Here is a 19960-nt window from a genome sequence, read left to right as displayed (position 1 = left end):
CAAACTCTAGGTGTTCGGTTTCCGGGAGAAAAAAAACGCCTGGTGTAAAAAACAATAATGCGCTTGCTTTTTTCTCAAGATTTGTAACAAATGATCAAAAATGCAAATATTGTCAAAACAACATGATGACGTCATCATGACGACATATCGAGGACAATACACCAAGTTTGGCAGACACACAGCTTTGATAAGTGCATCTTTAAAGCAATACCACCTGACACATGATGGCCTCATCAAGCTACATGTAGGACTGCATGGATACGTTGCTATTATGAAGGAGATTGTGTATACAAACTTTGAAATAATTGTCATAAACTCTGACACAAATATCTAGTAAAAGTGTATTTTTAGATGTTTTAATATGCCGGTAGAGGGCGCAATTATGTTTGGTGACGTCATCGGTATTATTTTTTAAACAAGACCTTTGCCAGACTTGTATGCTGTGATCGTAAAGCATCAGAGGGTGTATTTCAACCTTAAAGCCCTTCAATAACGCATTTTCAGATCACTTTACAGTCACTTCCGGTTTAAATTGTTGAGGACATAGGAACTTATGCATAATGATGACTGGAGAAGAGACTAAATAACCGGAAGGGAAATGTTTGTTGAAAACGCCTTGAAAACAGACTACGTACGTATAAAGCCCTTTCTTATGATGTATAGATTGTCAAAATAGCTTTTTGGTGTTGAGGACATAGGAACATATGAATAATGACGACTGGAGAAGAGACTAACTTACTGGTATAAATGAAGCTAATAAAAAATTAAGTTTAAAAAAAAAATTATAAAAAATAAATTACTGACCAAGCGGTCCCATCCAAGTACTGACTGGGCCCGATGTTGCTCAACTTCAGTTATCGGACGCGAACCATAGTAATCAACGTAGTATGGTTGTAGTCAAAACCAAGGATGTATTTTTGACGAAAATATACAACAAAAATGATTTGAACCAGAAGACAAGGTCAAAATGGGGTATTGTCTGCGAGGCGTTTACTGAGTTTTTAACAACCTTTCTGATGGTGTATCGATTGTAAGAATCCATCATGTGGATCAAAAGTTACGAATATATGAAATAATAAGCTTTACATTTTCATAACTCAAGAATGGATGACGTCATCATGACGTAACTAATACATTTTTCCTCTCCTAATGAATATCTATCTAACTATGTGTGAAGTTTCAAGTTTATACGAGTTTGGAAAAGTTGTTTTTGTTAGCGGATAAGGGACGCTGAGAAGAAGCAGAAGAAGTATGAAGAAAAACTACACATTGAGAGTTTGTGAACAAACTCGAGGTGTTCGGTTTCCTGGAGTAAAAGCCTTGAATGTGTAAAAAATATATATAAAATCATCATACCTTTGATCTTGCTATTCTTATTAATTGACCATTGTTAGTTGCATCATGATGCAACTTGCTCTCTAATCCTACCCTTTCATGTCTCCCTGCATTGTTGTCGAACAATACATTTACCACTTTTATGGTCCAGTAACCCTTCCTTTCATTCTAAACATCCTTTGTCCTCGCCACTTCACTCCTATTGGTTCATATCCCCCAATATTGTTTCTGAAATAGGAACTTTGATTGGCTGTTATTTTCCCGCTTCTTTCTGGATCCTTTCCTTAATCCCTTTCCCCCTCTCTTTTTCTATAAATGGATATGTATTTGTTTGTACTTGTCTTATGCCTCTGAAGAAGGTCCGGATTGGATCGAAAGCTAAGGCCATCTACCCTATTCATTATATATGCAGGGAGACATGAAAGGGTAGGATTAGAGAGCAAGTTGCATCATGATGCAACTAACAATGGTCAATTAATAAGAATAGCAAGATCAAAGGTATGATGATTTTAAAAATAGGTATGAGGGACCTGTGGAAAAAAAGGGGGGGGGTTACTTACATCAGATAGTTACAGTGATGAATTTATAAAATTTATAAAATTTATATATATATATATTGCACCTTGCATTGTACTCAAGATTTGTACAAAAACTTGTCAAAACAACATGATTATGTCATCATTACGTTGTTTAGAGTTCAAGAAGTTAATGTCATTGACTAACAATACACCAAGTTTCACCTCAGTTGAACTTACAAGTCTGGTGGACAATAAACAAAGCGACAAATCCATGAAGTAAGCCCATTCAAAGCATTTTACATGCCTTTCCGGTTAAGACAGGTCAAAATGTTAAGAGATGGTCACCAATATACCCATTTTTGTGAAGTACGTAAAGCCCTTTCATAAGATGTACAGATTGTCAAAATAGCTTTTGTGGTTGAGGAAATAGGAACTGATGAATAATGACAACTCGGGAAGAGACTAACTAACCGGAAGGGAAATGTTTGTTGAAAGCGCCGTGACTACATACGTAAAACCCTTTCATATGATTTATATATTGTCAAAATAGCTTTTGTGGTTGAGGACATAGGAACTTATGTATAATGACGACTTGAGAAGAGACTGACCTACAGGAAGGGAAACACCTTAAAAACAGACTATAAACGAAGCTATTAAAAAAAAAAAAAAATAAATAAAAATAAAAAAAATCGCCAAGTGGTCTCCCACCCAAGTACTGACCGGGCCCGATTTTGCTCAACTTCAGTGATCGGACGAGAACCATAGTAATCAACATAGTATGGTCGTAGTCAAAACTAAAAATGTATTTTTCACGGAAATACAAAAAAAATCTGATTTGAACCAAAAGACAAGGTCAAAATGGGGTCATGTCTGCGAGGTGTTTACAGAGTTTTTAACGACCTTTCCGATGATGTATCGCTTGTAAGAATCCATAATGTGGATCAAAAGTAATGATTTTTTGAAATAAAAACTTTTAATTTTCATAAATCAAGAATGGATGACGTCATCATGACGTAACTTGAACGGTTTAGAAGTAGAAGAGAAGAAGTAGAAGAAGTATCAATACAATTTTTTTTTTTTAACGAACATAAATAAGATGTGTTCCGGGCTGTTGGCCCGAACACCTAATAAGAAGAAAAAAAAGAACAAAAATAAGAGGTGTTCCGGGCTGTTGCCCCGAACACCTAAAAAAAAACGAACATTAACAATCGAACACCTAAAAACAAAATCAAACAAACAAATATAAGAGGTTTTCTGGGCGTGTGCCTTAATGCCTCGAATGTAAAATGATACAAAATTGTCTTTAAAAAATGAAGGTTTTATGAACTACATGTACATTTCAGACTTTTACCGAATTAACATGTTTTTTAACAAAATCAAACTAAAAAATAGAACACATCGACCACAGATAAGATGTCATGTTTTCTTAAGTACCCAGCTGAAATACCCACAATGCAAAGCACTGCACGCACTAGTCTACATGAAGATTACACAAACTTATGCTCAATAGGCAACTGGAGCTGCAAATTTTTTATAGCACAAACCAAAAATTGCACAAGAGTTTGTCCAATTCAATGAGTAAATCTGTCGATTGCGCTGTGTTAATAAAATGAAAGGGGACTCAACAGACATGACAGAAGACGCAAGCGGACTATTTGGGGCACATCATAATTGCTTTTGGTCAGCCTTTTTTGGCACTACCAAGTTAATTTTGTTAACGTTATTCTGAACAAAAAAGTATAATCAGAAGGAGGTTGAGATTAGACTCCACAAGCAGTGCGCGTCTTCTAACCCCGGAAATTTGAGTCGTTTCCCAAATCGCCTACATAAAAGATGGATGTACATCCATGCGTTTGTATTAAACTAAAATAAATGATCGTGCCCTCATTTAATATAGGGCAAATCAAGACTTGTTAAACCATTTCACAAACTTTAAAACAATCTCTCTTTGGGAATTTATCACCGCACCACTAACTTATTGTGACATGGACAGACTAATGTACATGTAGTAGTAAAGAAAAGATATGTCTTTCCCGCCGCTTAAAACTGTGGCAAAGTCAGAGATCTTAAAAACTCGGAACTGAAAAAAAAGAAAAAAGACGGAACTCCTTCAAAAGACGAAAGAATCTCATCCCTGGACATGGCCAATTTACTACTTTTGCGACATAAAGGCAGTGGACACTATTGGTAATTACTAAAAATAATTACTAGCATAAAATCTTACTTGGTATTGAGTAATGGGGAGCTGTTGAAAGTAAAAAACATTGTGAGAAACGGCTACCCCTGAAGTGACATAGTTTTCGAGAAAGAAGTAATTTTCCACGAATTTGATTTCGAAACCTCAGATTTAGAACTTGAGGTCTCGAAATCAACCATCTAAACGCACACAACTTCGACTGACAAGGGTGTTTTTTTCTTTCATTATTATCTCGCAACTTTGACGACCAATTGAGCTCAAATTTCAAACGCACACAACTTCGACTGACAAGGGTGTTTTTTTCTTTCATTATTATCTCGCAACTTTGACGACCAATTGAGCTAAAATTTCACAGGGAGCCGTTTCTCACAATGTTTTATCCCATCAACCTCTCCCCACTACTCATCACCAAGAAAGGTTTTATGCTAATAATTATTTTGAGTAATTACCAATAGTGTCCACTGCCTTTAAAGGAAGGTTACAGAATTGGTAAGAAAAAAAAATCGTGAAGATCACAGATTCACATAAAACTTACACGGTCTAACGATGATGATAGTTGAAAACATACCTTGAAATATTTCTGTCTGAAATATCATATTTGATGAGAAATATATAACCTAACTTCACATTTGGAGTTTAACGCTCAGTGAGCGTTTTATTAATTTTTAATTTGGCATCCATGCAATGCCAAATTTGTAATCAGTTTTCCACTCTTCTCTCGTGACCCAGATGGCCAATCGATCTCAAATTTCTACAGGTTTGTCAGTTCATGTATATATGGTGTACTACATAAAGTGCTTACATTGCCAACATCTATTTTGTTAGCAAAAACCAATTCTGTAATGTTCCTTTAAGTATCATCTCACCTGTTCAAGTAAGTTTTTGTTACCCAGTCAGTTTCCCTCTTGGTTTATATTGATAACTGTTCAAATAAGCATACTAACACAATCCAGTTCCAATTGGTTTTCCTGCTTAGGCGCCATGAGCACCTGTTTAGAGCGGATACCAGCGCCATACTTAGTATTCTTTATTGTTGTTATTATTAACTGGAATTCATCAACCATATCAACAAAAACCATAAACTCTCAAAAAGGAAATGCTTCACACGAACCCCATTTTGAAGCCCAGAATCTACTTAACAAATCTTACACTGTGTAATTAAATTAAAATAGTATTGTGCCCAATGTGCATGATGTATGTACATATGCAGATCAAATACTTGCAAAAGGATACGATATAATAGTTTCATGATCTCCGATACGTTCCTGGTTATCCAACACAAATTTCAAGGTGAGTGTGAAGACTGAAACCATGTGTGCTGTTAATGACAACAGAAAGACGAAGAAATAGCGATAGTTCCGTTTTCCGATGCAATTATTAACCCATGGGCAGTGATGATCAAACTTCTGCAAAAAATAAAATAAAGAAACTTATTATCACTTATTTAAAACATCAGTTTACAGCAATGAAAGTCAACAACAAAAATCTTACTTGTTGCTTTCACATTCATGTATGTGTTATCCAGAAATCATTTAAATCAGCCAATAAGGGGCTAATTTCTTTGCATGGTCTTTGTTTCCTCAGTGTGATCTGTAAACTCAAAGACTTTTTGTAAATTTGTTTCACCTTAATGGTGCTCCATTGGTGCAGAGTGCATTTGACATAAGTCGCCTACAGTAAGGAAGAGCAAGTTTAAGAAGGGCAGACGTAGGAGAGATTATAAATAGCAGGCCAATCTTCTTCGGCATCTCTAAAGAAACGGTATTGCTATCTAACGCCCATTGTCCGGGCTCGCTGTGCGCGTGTGCCATTATAGGCGCCCACAATAAAACAGCTGGAAACTTGTCAGCAAATTAAAGACCCCAAGTTATTTTTACAGGGTGTGGGGGATTTGATTCGCGGGAAATAAAATGTATCCTCGACTTGGTAATGGTCGAGCTACGTCAATACTACCTCATTGTATTACACAGAAAAATTTAGTAACAAAGGCAAATGATAATAATTTTTTTAAACAAATAATAATGATAATATCAAAGTCTTACATAGCGCACGTATCTACCAAACAAGGTACTCGAGGCGCTGAGTATACACAGGTGCAACGGCGCACAGCAGCCACAGCCAGAAACACCAGGGCAAACCCCTTCTCTTTTCGATAAGTGCACTTGGTGCTTTTACATGCGTTACACATGGGACCAACTGCTTTACGTCCCATCCGAAGGGCGAAGCAATGGTTAAGTGTCTTGGTTTAAATGGACACAGGTGTCACGGCTAGGGATTAGAACCCACACTCTGCTGATCAGAAACACTAGAGTTTGAATTTGATGCTCATAAGTGCTTGGCAAAGACACTTCCATCACAGGCTCACTGGGAAACCATGTTTGTGTACATGTACGCCACAAAGGAACAACTAATATGCCAACAGCCCCCGATTTCACGAAGCGCTGCGACGCGTCGCAAGTGCAAGTTGCGACCAATTACATGTCGTAAGTTGCGATGCGTATGAAATCCATTACACCAAAGTTACGATGCGTTGGATACGTCGCAAGTTCCTTGACAACGAGGAAGAACACGTCATAAGTTACGACTACCCATAGGGATGTCGTAAGAATGCTATGTTTCATTTGTTTACGCACAAAATGCATGAAAGGACATAACAATTACCACTCGTAACTTCCGTGAACCAATCGGGAAGACACTAGACAACAAATGGAAATTAACCCTCCCCTCCCCATAAAAAAAAAAAAGTTTGGGTAAAAGAAAACAAACACACGCATAACAAACGAACACACAAAAACTAAAACAACTAAACAAATAAATAATTATAAACCAACCCCAAAAACCCAAACTAGTCCGAAACGGTGTCTGCCATCTTGAATGAACTATAATACTGTTTCATGACAAAATTGTACACAACATAAAACAGCGGAAGAACTTTAGCAGTTCATCCTCGTCCAAAGGGTTGTTTTTATTAAGAGTGAAATTAGTTTGTATTGCGACTCGTCGCGCTTACAACGTGTTTGGTGAAATGGATTGTGGAACTCGTCGCAGCCGCGACGTGTCTTAGGTCTGCGACGCATCGCAAACCCTACGATGCGTCGCTACTTGCGATGAGTTTCATGAAATCGGGGGCTGCTCTGGGGTGGATTTCACAAAGAGTTGGAACTAGTCTTATCTCAAGTTAGGAAGAGTTACTCGTCCTAACTTAGGACTAGCTGTACGTTTTTGATATCTCTTAGGACTAGTCCTAACTCCTTGAGAAATCGACCCCTGTCAAAACAAATCTTTGTTAGAACTTTTTCTAAAAGACAAAATGGCGAAAACGATACAGTTTTAAGCATGACCAGTTAAAAGTGAATGCATCTACATGTATGTGTGATGCATCTGGCTCTACATGCCAAGAAACATAATATGTTATAGTTGAAAATTCAATTAAGAGGCAAACAGGTCGACCTCTGGTTTGAGAAAAACTCGGCAATTGTTCCAAAAATGGTTGGATCCAGATTCTATTCCAAATCTTCATGAAAATTGCTGGAAATAAAGTCAGCAATAGTGCTTTTGCTGCCTAGTACTTGTGTAAACTTGACAACCAAATATTATACAAATATTGAGTGGCTCAGAGTGGAATGGGAGGAATATTATCGCTCGGTAAAATTTGGACTGTTCCTCGAGTGAAATGGAACAGTCCAAGCTTTACCGAGCGATAATATATTTCTTCCATTCCCTGAATTAAAGCCACTCAATATTTGTTTTATATAACTGACATAAATATCCTTGTCATTTGATGTATTTTAAAAGTATAACATATGAAAAATCACACAACCAAAAATCATATAGAGCCGCATAGCGGCAACAATGCACAAATTTAATAAATTAGCAATCGGATCACAACCTTTTGCACAGATGCTCCTTTGTTTTAGCAGCGGCACGGCGGCGCTGTATGCTGCTCAAAAACATTGGGAACAAGGATGATCCTAACTGTTGAATGGGAAATGCTATTCCCCATGGGCGAATAGGTCTTTTTGATCGCCGGTGCGGATGGGAGTAATAGTGAATGTCACGTGAAGTAAGTTCCACCAATCAAATGACAAGGATCTGCATGTCAGTTATAAAATAAGGGTCATACACCATTTGCAGATTTCCCTGGTTAAGTCATTCAACAACATGAACAAAGTGGAGTGATTATTAGTACCCCAGAGTGTTGCAGATATGCTACTGCAGTTGTATTGTCTCTTGTCATGTGGACGTGAATGTCCGAGTAGTTGGGAAGAACGACTGTTGAGACAAAAAGCAAGCTTTAAGCTCAAGAAAAATAATTGGTTCAAAGATTCGGCATTGGACCATTCATTGTCCACCAAAGCCTGGTTTTCAAGATGGGCTCCCCAGTTTCTACTTTGCAATCAGGCGTTCTCTATGTAATGGGGCAGCTAAAATTGGAACGTTGGTTGTCTATCAATTCAAATCATAAATGGAATGTTCGGAAAAAAACAATCTTGCCTAAAAATGTCCACCGTTTTCTGGTTAATGCAGTCTTTGTGTCTGCTTGGACGGTTTGTCTTAATACATACATGTTCCCGTATGGAACTGCCCATTCACAAGAGACTAGAAGACCTGTTATTTTAGCTTACTGATAGCCGCAACAATTTTATCAGCTTTAGATGAAGGGATAGAAACAGTCATTTGGATTGAATTCAAACGTGGTGACGTTTTGGACACTTAACCTCAAATCCTAAATACTAAACACATTAACTTATTGCACTCACAACCCTAATGTGTCCATATCCTGCCACCACTTTTACATTGGTTCAGAAATAAATTGGTATCTAATTTACTCAAATGAGATATTCCTTTTGGTAAAAATAAGTCACACAATGGTAATGTCATTGTCAGAATATTATCTAAACCGCCTTTTTGTATAATAGAAGAGTCTGCAAAATCCCCCCCACAGTAGTGTGGGTAGGGTCTACGAACGAATACTTACCTGTAGAGCAAATTACTACAATTGCATATTCCCTATGCGCCGCGAGGTAACACTAAGACTTTTTTACAACAAGTGCAACAGCGCCCTCCATCGCCCAGTGCACACCGGCGCGAACGCCATGCGCAATCGCCCTCTTTCTCGGAAACTCATACGTACAAGTATACAAGAACCAAGTATAGTGGGGCAGGCGGGAGGGATGCTCTACAGGTAAGTATTCGTTCGTAGACCCTACCCACACTACTGTGGGGGGGGGGGGGGGGAGTCTAAGTCACTCTACTTACCTGTAGAGCAAATTACTACAATTGCATAGACTAGCACCGTTTTGGAAGGCGGTGGGTATACGCAGGACTATTGCACATCATACAATTATTATGACAGGGCGTCGATCTGCCATGCGTTGGGGTCTGGAACCCTTGAGCAATACGTTGGCAGCTGATTGTTTGCCCGTGAGGCAAACAAGTCGACGTGGGGCCGATCGATCAGCCGGAAGAGGGTCTGTGCCACCTGAGGGAGCAAGGACCACTCTGTCGGGGCAATCCAGCCCCTGGAGAGGGCATCGGCTGTCACATTCTCTTCCCCCGGGATGTGGACTGCCGACAGAGCAACGCCCTGGCGGATGCACCAGTGAAGGAGCTCCCAAGTCAGGGCGCACAACTGCGCCGACCGGGTACCTCCCTGGCGGTTGACATAAGCCACGACCGTGGTATTGTCGCACCGCACGAGCACCGCGCGTCCCGACACCGCAGTCTGAAAATGCCGAAGGGCATTGAAGACCGCCATCAACTCTAGGACATTGAAAACCTGGCGGGGCTGACACGCCATGAAGGGCCGACAAAACGGGCGGAGCCACTGGGCCATGGCCCTGCTCCAACCTGCCCGCCAGGGTGGCGGTCAACGCTTGAAAGGCCTCCATGAAGTCGGCCCGTGAAAGCGAGTCACCGCGGTGACGTTTGCCCCTGTGGGAGGAATCACTGGAGCTCGAAGAGCGCCGTGACCTTTTCCCCTTTTTGACCTTTTTCCCTCGGCGGGAAGAAAGGGATGGGGTGGCCTCAGATGTCCCTTCGGACAAGGGTTATGTCACGGGGACCCCACAGCAACGGGTAAAACCCGAGGATGAGGACGGACACACCGAGCGCGGGATACCAGGGGAACCCCAGTTCGCCGGCTCGGCATTGGCAATCTGCCTACCGACCGCCAGAGCGCCCAGCCCGATGGCATGAGTGGCCGGGTTACGGTCGGCAAACCCAACCCCGTCCCCCACCACAGCCACCGAGGGAGATTCGGTGGGGCTGGATGGGGAGTGGCGTACTGAGACACGCGGAGGGGGGACCCCCTCCGTCCGCAGTAGGCCAGTGGGTGGCTTAGCAGCAGGCGTGGAAGGCCCCGGAACGGGGTTTCCTTTGCCTGCCTTATTCTTCTTGGAAACGGCCCAGGTAGCAGGAATTTTTGTTTTCTTGCTTGTGCCCGGGCGTTTACCCTTAGACAGGTTGGACCCCTGGACGCTGACCGACAAGGGGGAACATGTTCCCCCCCGAAGTCAGCGGGGTCCACGACCGACGCAGCACGCAGGGGCTGTGAAGGTTGGGAGGACTGCGCCGACGACGGACCGTCAACGGCGTAGCCCCCCGAGGAGTCGAGCTGTCCCGGGGAAAGGGAAGTATCCCCGGTAGCGACAGTGCGACCCCTCCCTGCCTAGAACTCATTTTATCAACTAAGAAAATTAATAAAGACGACACACACACTCTACAAACACGTCTTTATCAAAGTAACAATAATAAAATAACACAGTGTATTTTATATCTCAAAGAGACTTGGTTTTAACGGAAAGTAACAATTTTCTAGGGAGCCTAAAAAATTAACGTGTCACCTGTTCGGAGCTAAGAGAGAAAGAGGGCGATTGCGCATGGCGTTCGCGCCGGTGTGCACTGTGTAAACCCAGTAGTACAGTAGTCCATTGTGTAGCACAGTAGCTCAGTAGTTCTTTGAAACTAATAATCACACATTAAGTTTTTAAGAAAACCACAAGGTACGCAGCATGCAGCTTTTTGGTCCTTTTAGATTTGAATTGCTTTTACTTTTAGATTTCAATGTATGGTTAGTCAGCAAATTTGCTTTATGGGGTTGTCATGCTTGAGGAAGAAATCACTTTGCATTATACAGGGAAGTTTCAAATTCACAATAGTTGCTAGAGTCTGGCATTGACAACAGTCGTGCACTAGTGGATCAAGTTGGAGTATAGTAAGATTTGAAGCGGGAAAGTGGGGAGATGATTTTCGAATCAAGATTGAGAAGACGTGAGTTTGATCGTGCCTCTAGAATATTGTCATCGGGCGTAGCTACATTTACAGCAGACATAATTTTGGACAGCGACATTTGTTGAAGACATTATTTTTGTAATAGTCTAATTACTTTTGTAATAGTCTAAATAGTCTAAATGTTGAATCCATTGCCGAGTTGCCATTGTCTATTTGTGAAAAGTTCTTCAGGGCCAGTGTTGCCGCTGTACAGATAAGATACACCATGATGTAGAAATCATGGTTCCGAGTTCCGAGCTAAGAGTTCCGAGCTAAGAGTTATTACTGAGATCTGTTCTGGAAACTCATCCTGAGAAAAGCTTGAAAGTGAGAGAGACGAGAAGGCCAAACCGATTGAAGAAGCAAGGGCGTGGCACGTGAGTGGCCTTGACTAACCTCACCCACACTTAAAGGCAGTGTTATAGGAGCCAGCACCCAACTTGGTTAACCAAGATTGTTATTAACTTTAATGGCTTACATGTAATATTATGGTTACTGTAGCCACTGAACTGGTTGGAAGTCCTCAACTAATAACTATATTGTGATTGTACATAAATTTGTGACGACTTGAAAGTATTGATCAACTGAATTGAATGAAAGTCTTCAAAAGTAGTCTTGAAATTGTACATACACGTTTGAAGACTCAACTGAATTCGATACTAAGAATGTTTGTAAATGTAAATGATTGTAAATTATAATGTAAGAAAAATTGTAAATAAGAATACCGTGAAATTGAATTGAATTGTCTAGTTTATTTCCTTTCGTTGTTGCAAGAAGAACAGTGTATATTAATAGACACATATGTCCAGATATTAGGCAACGCTAGTAAGTTAAACTGAGGAATATCTTGACAGTCATGAAGTTGAATCACCTTTGACTTGGGGGAGTCCACTTCAGGGACTCCCTTACCTGTTAAACGTACAATTGCATAGACTGGCACAGAAGAGAAGGTGGTGGGCCTAAGGGTGAGGCATGAAGGGCTCTCGATGAACATGCCCCGGAGCATTTGGGTTAATGCGTTATTGTTTGAGATGGAAGATCCACCAGAAAGGTGCAATGAGGAGCACCCTGCAAGTCTCCACTTCTATTTTGGCTAATACCCTTGGAATTAGTGAGATGGGGGGTAAGCATAAGCGTACATGTTTTCCCAGTTGATTGACCAAGCCTGAGGATCCCGACTGCGAGCGCAGTATACCGGTAGCTGGTTGTTTAGGGATGATGTGAATAGATCGATGTGAGGACGATCGAACCTCAGGAAGATGGATTGCACCACTGCCTGGTGGAGAGTCCACTCCATGGGGGTGACCCTGCCCCTGGACAGGGCATCTGCTAGGGTGTTTGTTTTCCCTGCGAGGTGGGATGCAGACAGGTGTACATTGTTTGCCAGACACCAGCAGAGGAGGTCCCATGTCTGTACACAAAAGGGTGGGGACCGAGTCCCCCCTTGTTGATTGTGTAAGAGACGACAGTTGAATTGTCGGACATGATGAGGAAATGTTTTCCCCCCAATTTGGGAGTGAAGTGTATCAGGGCTCGATGGACTGCCAGTAGCTCGAGAGCATTGATGTGGGACAATGTCTCTACTTGGGACCATGTCCCAGCGGTGGTCTGTGGTCCCATACATGTATGTGCCCCCCACCCTGAGGGGGATGCGTCCGTGGTTAGGGTCACGGTTGGTTAAGGTAGGGGAATAACTCTGCCGCAGCTGATATTTTCCCGCTGAAGCCACGAGTTGAGATGTAAGAGAACTTGGGGAAGTATCGGTACCAATAACGACAGGGGGTCTCGTTTTGGCCGATACTTGGTTAGAAGATGGAGTTGGATTGTGCGCATGCGCATCCTGCACCAGGGAACTAGATCTACTAGGCTTGCCATTAGTCCCAAGAGGCGTAACGAGGCCAAGGCTGGTGCCACTCTTGCAGAGATGAAGAGGTTTACACACTTCAGGAGATTGTGAATCCTCTTCTCCGTGGGTGTGGCTATGCCCCGTTGAAGGTTCAGTACAGCCTCGCGAAAAGTTGGGTTCAATGAAGGTGTCAAATGGGACTTCTTTTCGTTGATGATGAATCCCAAATCTCTTGTTAAAGAGAGGGTGTGATCCATCGCCCAGTGTGCTTCGGCTTCGGAATTGCCTACAACGAGCCAATCGTCGAGGTAGACAAAAATTTGAATGTTGTGGAGGCGAAGGAATGCTGCAACAGTTTTTGCCAGTCGCGTGAACACCCTCGGAGCCGTGGACAGGCCGAAGGGGAGCGACCGAAACTCGAATGTTGTCTCCCGATATTGGAAGCGGAGGAAATGGCGGGGATGTTCTGACACAAGTAAGTGAAGGTCCAGTGTTGCAGCCCAAGACGGAACTGTGAGGCAATTTAGGACTGTGCGGAGGGACTCTATCCTGAACCGACGTGGTCAAATGAACTTGTTTAGCGGCCTTAGGTTCAGGATTGGGCGCCATTCTCCGCTGTTTTTCGGAGTGATGAAGACGGAAGAAACGAACCCAAGGTTCGAGTCCTCCTTGGTGACACAGTATATTTATTGCCTTTTTTTGAAGTAAGGCAAGAATCTCCAATTTGAAAGCCAAGTATTGAAAATGATCGGATGGGGTCGGCGTAGGCCGAGGGAGGTACGATGACGGAGGGGTGCTCGTGAGTTCTTGTTTGTATCCATGAGTGACAGTATCGAGCACCCATCTGTCGTTGCACAAAAGGGCCCAAGTTTTTGCAAAAGACTGGAGGCGGCCCTCTATGGAGTACGACCTGCAGCTCTATATGGTTGTAAGGGCTTGCGAGGGAAGCAAAAATGAAAAAAATCATTAATCAAATATTTGATAACGTCATCATGACGTCATTCCACAATTTAAAAGAACTTGCTAGTATATAAAAACCTACAAAATTTCAACTTGATCGCATCATTACTTCGGGATTAGATTATAATTCTTTATAATTCTTTATAACATATACAGATAATTGTTTTTCATTGGCAATTGGAGACATTAAAAAATTATTATTATTATTATTATAATAAACATGTTCATAAAACCGAACAATAAAATGTAAAGCACAATACAAAACCACGAAAAAATTGTATATTGCTAAAATTACAGCGAATGATTGGAATAGATTACTGACAGTACTTACAAGTTACTTTAAAATTATACAAAACATTTGTGGTACAGTTAAAAAATAAGTAATTACCGTTTGACTAAAGAATTAAAAAGATGAATTGAATTGGGAACAAAGGATTGTCGAAAACGAAGTGATTTTGTTTGTGGTGGACGGAGTCTAATACCAGAGCGATTAAAAACAAAGCAATTAAAAAGTGGGTGGGTCGGGTCCTTCATTGCTGTACTTAACTTCTATATCCAAGGATGGCAAGATTAAACCTATGATCCGCTGAGCATTTTTCTTTACCCTGTCAAATTTCTTCTTACTCTGCTGTGAAAGTAAACCGTATGTACATATTAAGTTAAAAGTTAAAACACTCTGTATCAAGGACTGATAAAATAAATGCAAGATAGACCGGTCTACATGAAATTTCTTCAGTTTTCTCAAAAAGTGCAAACGTTGGTTAGCTTTACTGTATATCGTTTCAGTATTCCTATTCCAGTTCAGTTGATCATCCACTACAGTTCCAAGCAGTGTTTTAGCTAGGATTTGAAAAGTGGGAGTGCAAAATGAAAAACAGGGAGTGCAATATTTTTAGAGTCCAAAATTTGTGTGCGAAGCACACAACACGAGTGCGCAGCGCGAAGTCCCTTACGGCCGGGGTCCAGGGCCCGCTTAAGGGCCCTGGGAGCTCTGGGTACTTTAGAAGCTCTGATGCATTTCTGACACCTATTTTTCCAGGTAGAAGTGAGCTACTTTTGTGTGATTTTTCCTTTTTTTTATTTTTTATAATAGGTTTAAGGGAAAATAAGGAATGTAAAGCTCAAACAATTTTGGGTTCGCCTGCGATTTTGTTACAATTCCGGAAAAAGAAAGGGGGAAAAAATAATAGTAATAATATTTTTATTTTTTTTGACGATCTTATCCCTTATTTCTGCCCTTGAAAATGTTTTTTTTTCTCACCAAAAACCATTTTTATAGGTTCTTGATTTGAAATTCGGTTGTGTAAAAGAAATTCTTTTGCAATTAAATGTTTGTGATTTTAACGATCCGTCGGCGACGCACATTTTAAAATATATATAGGCCTATATATTTGGCGAGAGCGATGTGTTTTTGTGAAAGAGGTTGTTATTCAGCATAGGGTATAACTGGAACGAGGTTGAGATTAGACCCCAACATAGAAATAGAACCAATGAAGAAAGCACGTCGTCCGGACGTACAGTGTGTTCGCTGGTTCCCAATATATCTTTCGCTTGTTGTGAGGCAATAACAGGTACCAGTTTACCATGGCCTGCCGGCGATCTCAGATTCGTGCCACGCCGCTCATTGGTTCGTGTGCAAACCTGCACGTACACAGTACACAGAACACATGGTGCAAACACGTGCATTGTTTTTTCAGTAGACTTTCAAAAGTCTCCAAACGTGTTATCTTTGCTGCACCAGCAAGCGCATTACACGCAAACATTATTGAACCGTACCACTATAAACGAAGCAAGGAATGAGGCAAGTTTATACATCTGTCGCTGCTGCTGCATGCATGCGCGATGCCTGGAAGACAACAAGCCGTAAATTGGGACAGCTGCTGGACGGCAATTTATTGTTTAGGTGCCGGTATTTCATGAACGACGTGTGGGGATCCGCGATAATAACAATTACAAAGGTAAACTTACAATACATTGTCTGACTAGAGAAGAGGGATTAGAGAAATCCAAATGTATACCCCAAAAACCTACCCCCCGAATTTTATAGCAAATTCACATCGCACTCGGAGACCACAATTTTGAAAGGAAAAAAAAAGGAATTCCGGTTTAAACCGGAAGATTCTCATGCCTGATATCTAGATTACACAAACGTATTAAATAGTGCACGGCTAGATTTACACCGCCAGGCCGTGCTTGAAAAAATAGGCCGTGATTTCACAAAACTGGCCGTGCAAAACACGGGTGCACGGCTCGCTAGCTAAAACGCTGGTTCCAAGATACTTATATTCATTGACTCTTTCTACAATGCAGTTATTGATAGTGAGAGGGTCATGTGTCTCAGCACCTCGTCGAAAATCAAAAATCATCTCCTTAGTTTTCTGTACATTTATCGAGAGATAGTGACGATTACACCAGTCAATAAAATTCATGACCTCTGTTACATACTCGGTAGAGTCATTTTTCAAGTACCCAGTAATTACCGTGTCATCTGCATATTTAATGATGCTGCAATTTGAGCTGGAACATAAACAGTCACTGGTATATAACGAAAATAACAAAGGAGAGATGACACATCCTTGAGGAACACCAGTATTGATATATTTTACATCAGAACAAACACCTCCTACTTTGACCCACTGTGGCCTATCTCTTAAAAATCCATGTATCCATCGCACAATTTGGGGTGAGATATTCATTTGTAATAATTTCTGCGCAAGGATATGAGGTTGTATTGTGTTAAAAGCACTGGAGAAATCAATAAACAGAGACCTGACGTATGTTCGGGGTGAGTCCAGGTGATTGTAAAGTTTGTGAAGATAGACAAGCACTGCATCGTCAACTCCCCTACTTTGCCTGTATGCAAATTGAAGATTATCAAGAAATGAGCTAGCCTGGCTAGTGAGAAACCTTGTGATCAATCTTTCCAAGCATTTCATGATATTGGATGTTAATGCAATCGGACGATAATCATTTAACACAGTAGCCTTCTTTTGCTTTGGCACTGGGACTATCATTGACATTTCCAATTTTTGGGGATAGAACCTTCATCTAATGTCATTTGAAAAATTGATGTGAGGATGGCAAGATTAAACCTATGATCCGCTGAGCATTTTTCTTTACCCTGTCAAATTTCTTCTTACTCTGCTGTGAAAGTAAACCGTATGTACATATTAAGTTAAAAGTTAAAACACTCTGTATCAAGGACTGATAAAATAAACGCAAGATAGACCGGTCTACATGAAATTTCTTCAGTTTTCTCAAAAAGTGCAAACGTTGGTTAGCTTTACTGTATATCCCCACCCCACAGTAGTGTGGGTGGGTCTACGAGCGAATACTTACCTGTAGAGCGAATACTACAATTGCATTGTTCCCTATGCCGGCAGGCAAAAAGCTAAGAGTTTTACACACAATAGCGCCCTCAAGAGTCCTATCCCCAACGCCCTGTGACATGCGCAACACGTCGGCGTCCTCTTTTTCGTCAAGCGATACGCGCCTAAGTACTCAAGAACCACTCGTATAGTGGGGTAGGAGGGAGGGTGCTCTACAGGTAAGTATTCGCTCGTAGACCCACCCACACTACTGTGGGATGGGGGTCTACTTCACTCTACTTACCTGTAGAGCGAATACTACAATTGCATAGACTCGCACCGAGTAGGCGGTGGGTATACGCAGGCTATCGTATGTCTACAGGGGCGTAGGACACGGGGCGTGCCTAAGAACCCCAATGGAGGGCCCTAGCCTGCCCGCCGGTAAGCGGGCGCCAAGGGGCCAGAGACGGGCTACGCAACAGAGGGCCGGACCAGGGTTAACAGGTCGGTCCAGGCGCGTGGAACCGCGAGAACGATGCGCGCGGCCCTGGGGGCCCGCGAATCGTGCGCAAGACCTTAGGGGGGTATCGCCATTATGGGGTAAAAACATAATAGGTACACCTCATTAAATGTCCCATGCACATAGGTAATATATAAATTATTACATGTATAAGAGAGGAAAGTGGACTCACCAGTTAGTGTTTCTGGGAAGCTTGACTGGCCGTCTTCAGCACTTCTCTCCCAGCTCTACCGTCTGCCTGGAGGAGATCCTTCAGGTAGAGGTCGCTGAAGGTGTTAGGACACTTCCAGCAGGCCGCCTTGGTGATATCTGCTAAGGGAACCCCTTTAAAGAAGGCCCAAGAGGCGGATACCCCCCTAACATCATGCGCCCGAATCGCATTCTCGGTCGCCGGCCAGCCGCCCGGCACGGAGCGGATGGCAGTCACGATCCATCGTGAGATGGTGCACTGTGACGCCGGCCGAAAGGGCGGTGTTGTCGTCACGAACAGCTTTTTATGGTCCGTACGAAGCAACTTCGTACGATTCAAGTACCACTTAAGTGCCCGGACGGGGCACCACAGTTTGTCCTTCGCCTCTGATGAAAAGGACTTGATGTCCGGGACAAAAATGTCCGGGGGCGTGAAGGAACTTGACTGGTTCTTGGTTAAAAAGCCGGTTGTGGGGACCAGGCGGACTCCGCCTGGTTCCCATCGGATATGTCCGGTCTCTACCGACAGGGCGTGCAGCTCACTGCGCCGTCGCGAAGTAGCGACGGCCAGGAGAAACGCCAACTTGACTGAGAGCTGTAGCAATCCATAGGCTCGTAGGGCGGCCCTGCTAAGGTTGACAGAACGTCGAACAGGTCCCAAGACGGGACGAGTTTGCGTTCTGGGGGACGGGTGACAAACATCCCCTTGATCAACTGGCTAAGGGCCCCGTTGTCTGAGACGGAGGAACCGTATGGGAATCCGGGGTGGATCGCAGCGACGGCTGACCTGTAGTTTCTGACCGTACCGGTCGTCAGGCCGCTATCTAGGAGATACACCAGGAAATCCCCCACCTCCCCTACAGAAGTATTGGTAGGATGGAGGGATTCCCGGCCACACTATTTAAAGAAATGGCGTAGTCGGCTGTTGTATACCTTCCTGGTGGAGGCCCGTCGTGACTGGGCTGCGATTGTTGCAGCCCGTTGCGAAAGGCCTGCTGAGCGGAGGGATCGCGTGACAGTACCCAGCACGTCAGGTGAAGATCCCCCGGATCCGAATGGACCATCCCCGAGCTGGGCTGGTACAGGAGATCCGCTCGCCCTGGTAGGATCACCGGACGGTGGCCCAGTAACCTGATGAGTCGTGGGAACCACGGTTGGCGGGGCCAGAACGGGGCTATGAGAAGGACCCGGCAATCCTCTTGCTCGATCTTGGTCAGAACCCGAGAGACGAGCGAGATGGGTGTGAACGCATAAGCCAGTAGGCCGTCCCATTCTACTGATAGAGCGTCGATCTTCCATGCGTTGGGGTCTGGGCCCCTTGCGCAGTAGATCGGCAACTGGTGGTTCGCATGGGAGGCGAACAGGTCCACGTGTGGCCGGTCGATCAAGTGGAAGAGCGACCGAGCCACCTGTGGGAGAAGGGACCACTCCGTGGGGGCAATCCAGCCCCTTGAGAGAGCGTCTGCTGTGACGTTCTCTACGCCCGGAATGTGTACTGCCGATAGTGCTGTTCCCCGCTGTGTGCACCAGTGGATGAGATCTCAGGCCAGTGCACACAGGTGACCCGACCGGGTGCCCCCCTGGTGATTGATGTAGGCCACGACTGTGGCGTTGTCGCATCTCACCAGGACCGCACGGCCCCTGACGTCCGACTGGAAATGTCGTAGTGCGTTGGAGACTGCCAACATTTCCAGGACGTTGATGTGGGCCGATCGGTGTCCGGAACCCCACACGCCTGCGATTTGACGCGGGTGGAGGGTTGCCCCCCAGCCGAGGAGTGACGCGTCGGTCGTGACGGTCACCGACGGCGGGGGC

General features: G+C 43.2%; 1 protein-coding gene across 1 annotated transcript in view; it reads right to left on the bottom strand.

The window, feature by feature from the left end:
* The window catches only part of LOC117290356 (palmitoyltransferase ZDHHC5-like), a 73703-nt gene that overhangs the window by 17605 nt on the left and 36138 nt on the right, over nucleotides 1–19960 (bottom strand). Inside the window, exon 4 of the mRNA XM_033771705.1 lies at nucleotides 5284–5456. Within this exon, the coding sequence (XP_033627596.1) occupies nucleotides 5284–5456 (173 nt within the window). The remainder of the gene's footprint in view (nucleotides 1–5283; nucleotides 5457–19960) is intronic.

The sequence above is a fragment of the Asterias rubens genome, chromosome 5 (genome assembly GCF_902459465.1).
Source record: "Asterias rubens chromosome 5, eAstRub1.3, whole genome shotgun sequence".
In the NCBI taxonomy this organism is placed as follows: Eukaryota; Metazoa; Echinodermata; class Asteroidea; order Forcipulatida; family Asteriidae; genus Asterias; species Asterias rubens.
Note: the sequence above shows the minus strand (reverse complement) of the source record. Positions and strands in the feature narration are given on the sequence as shown.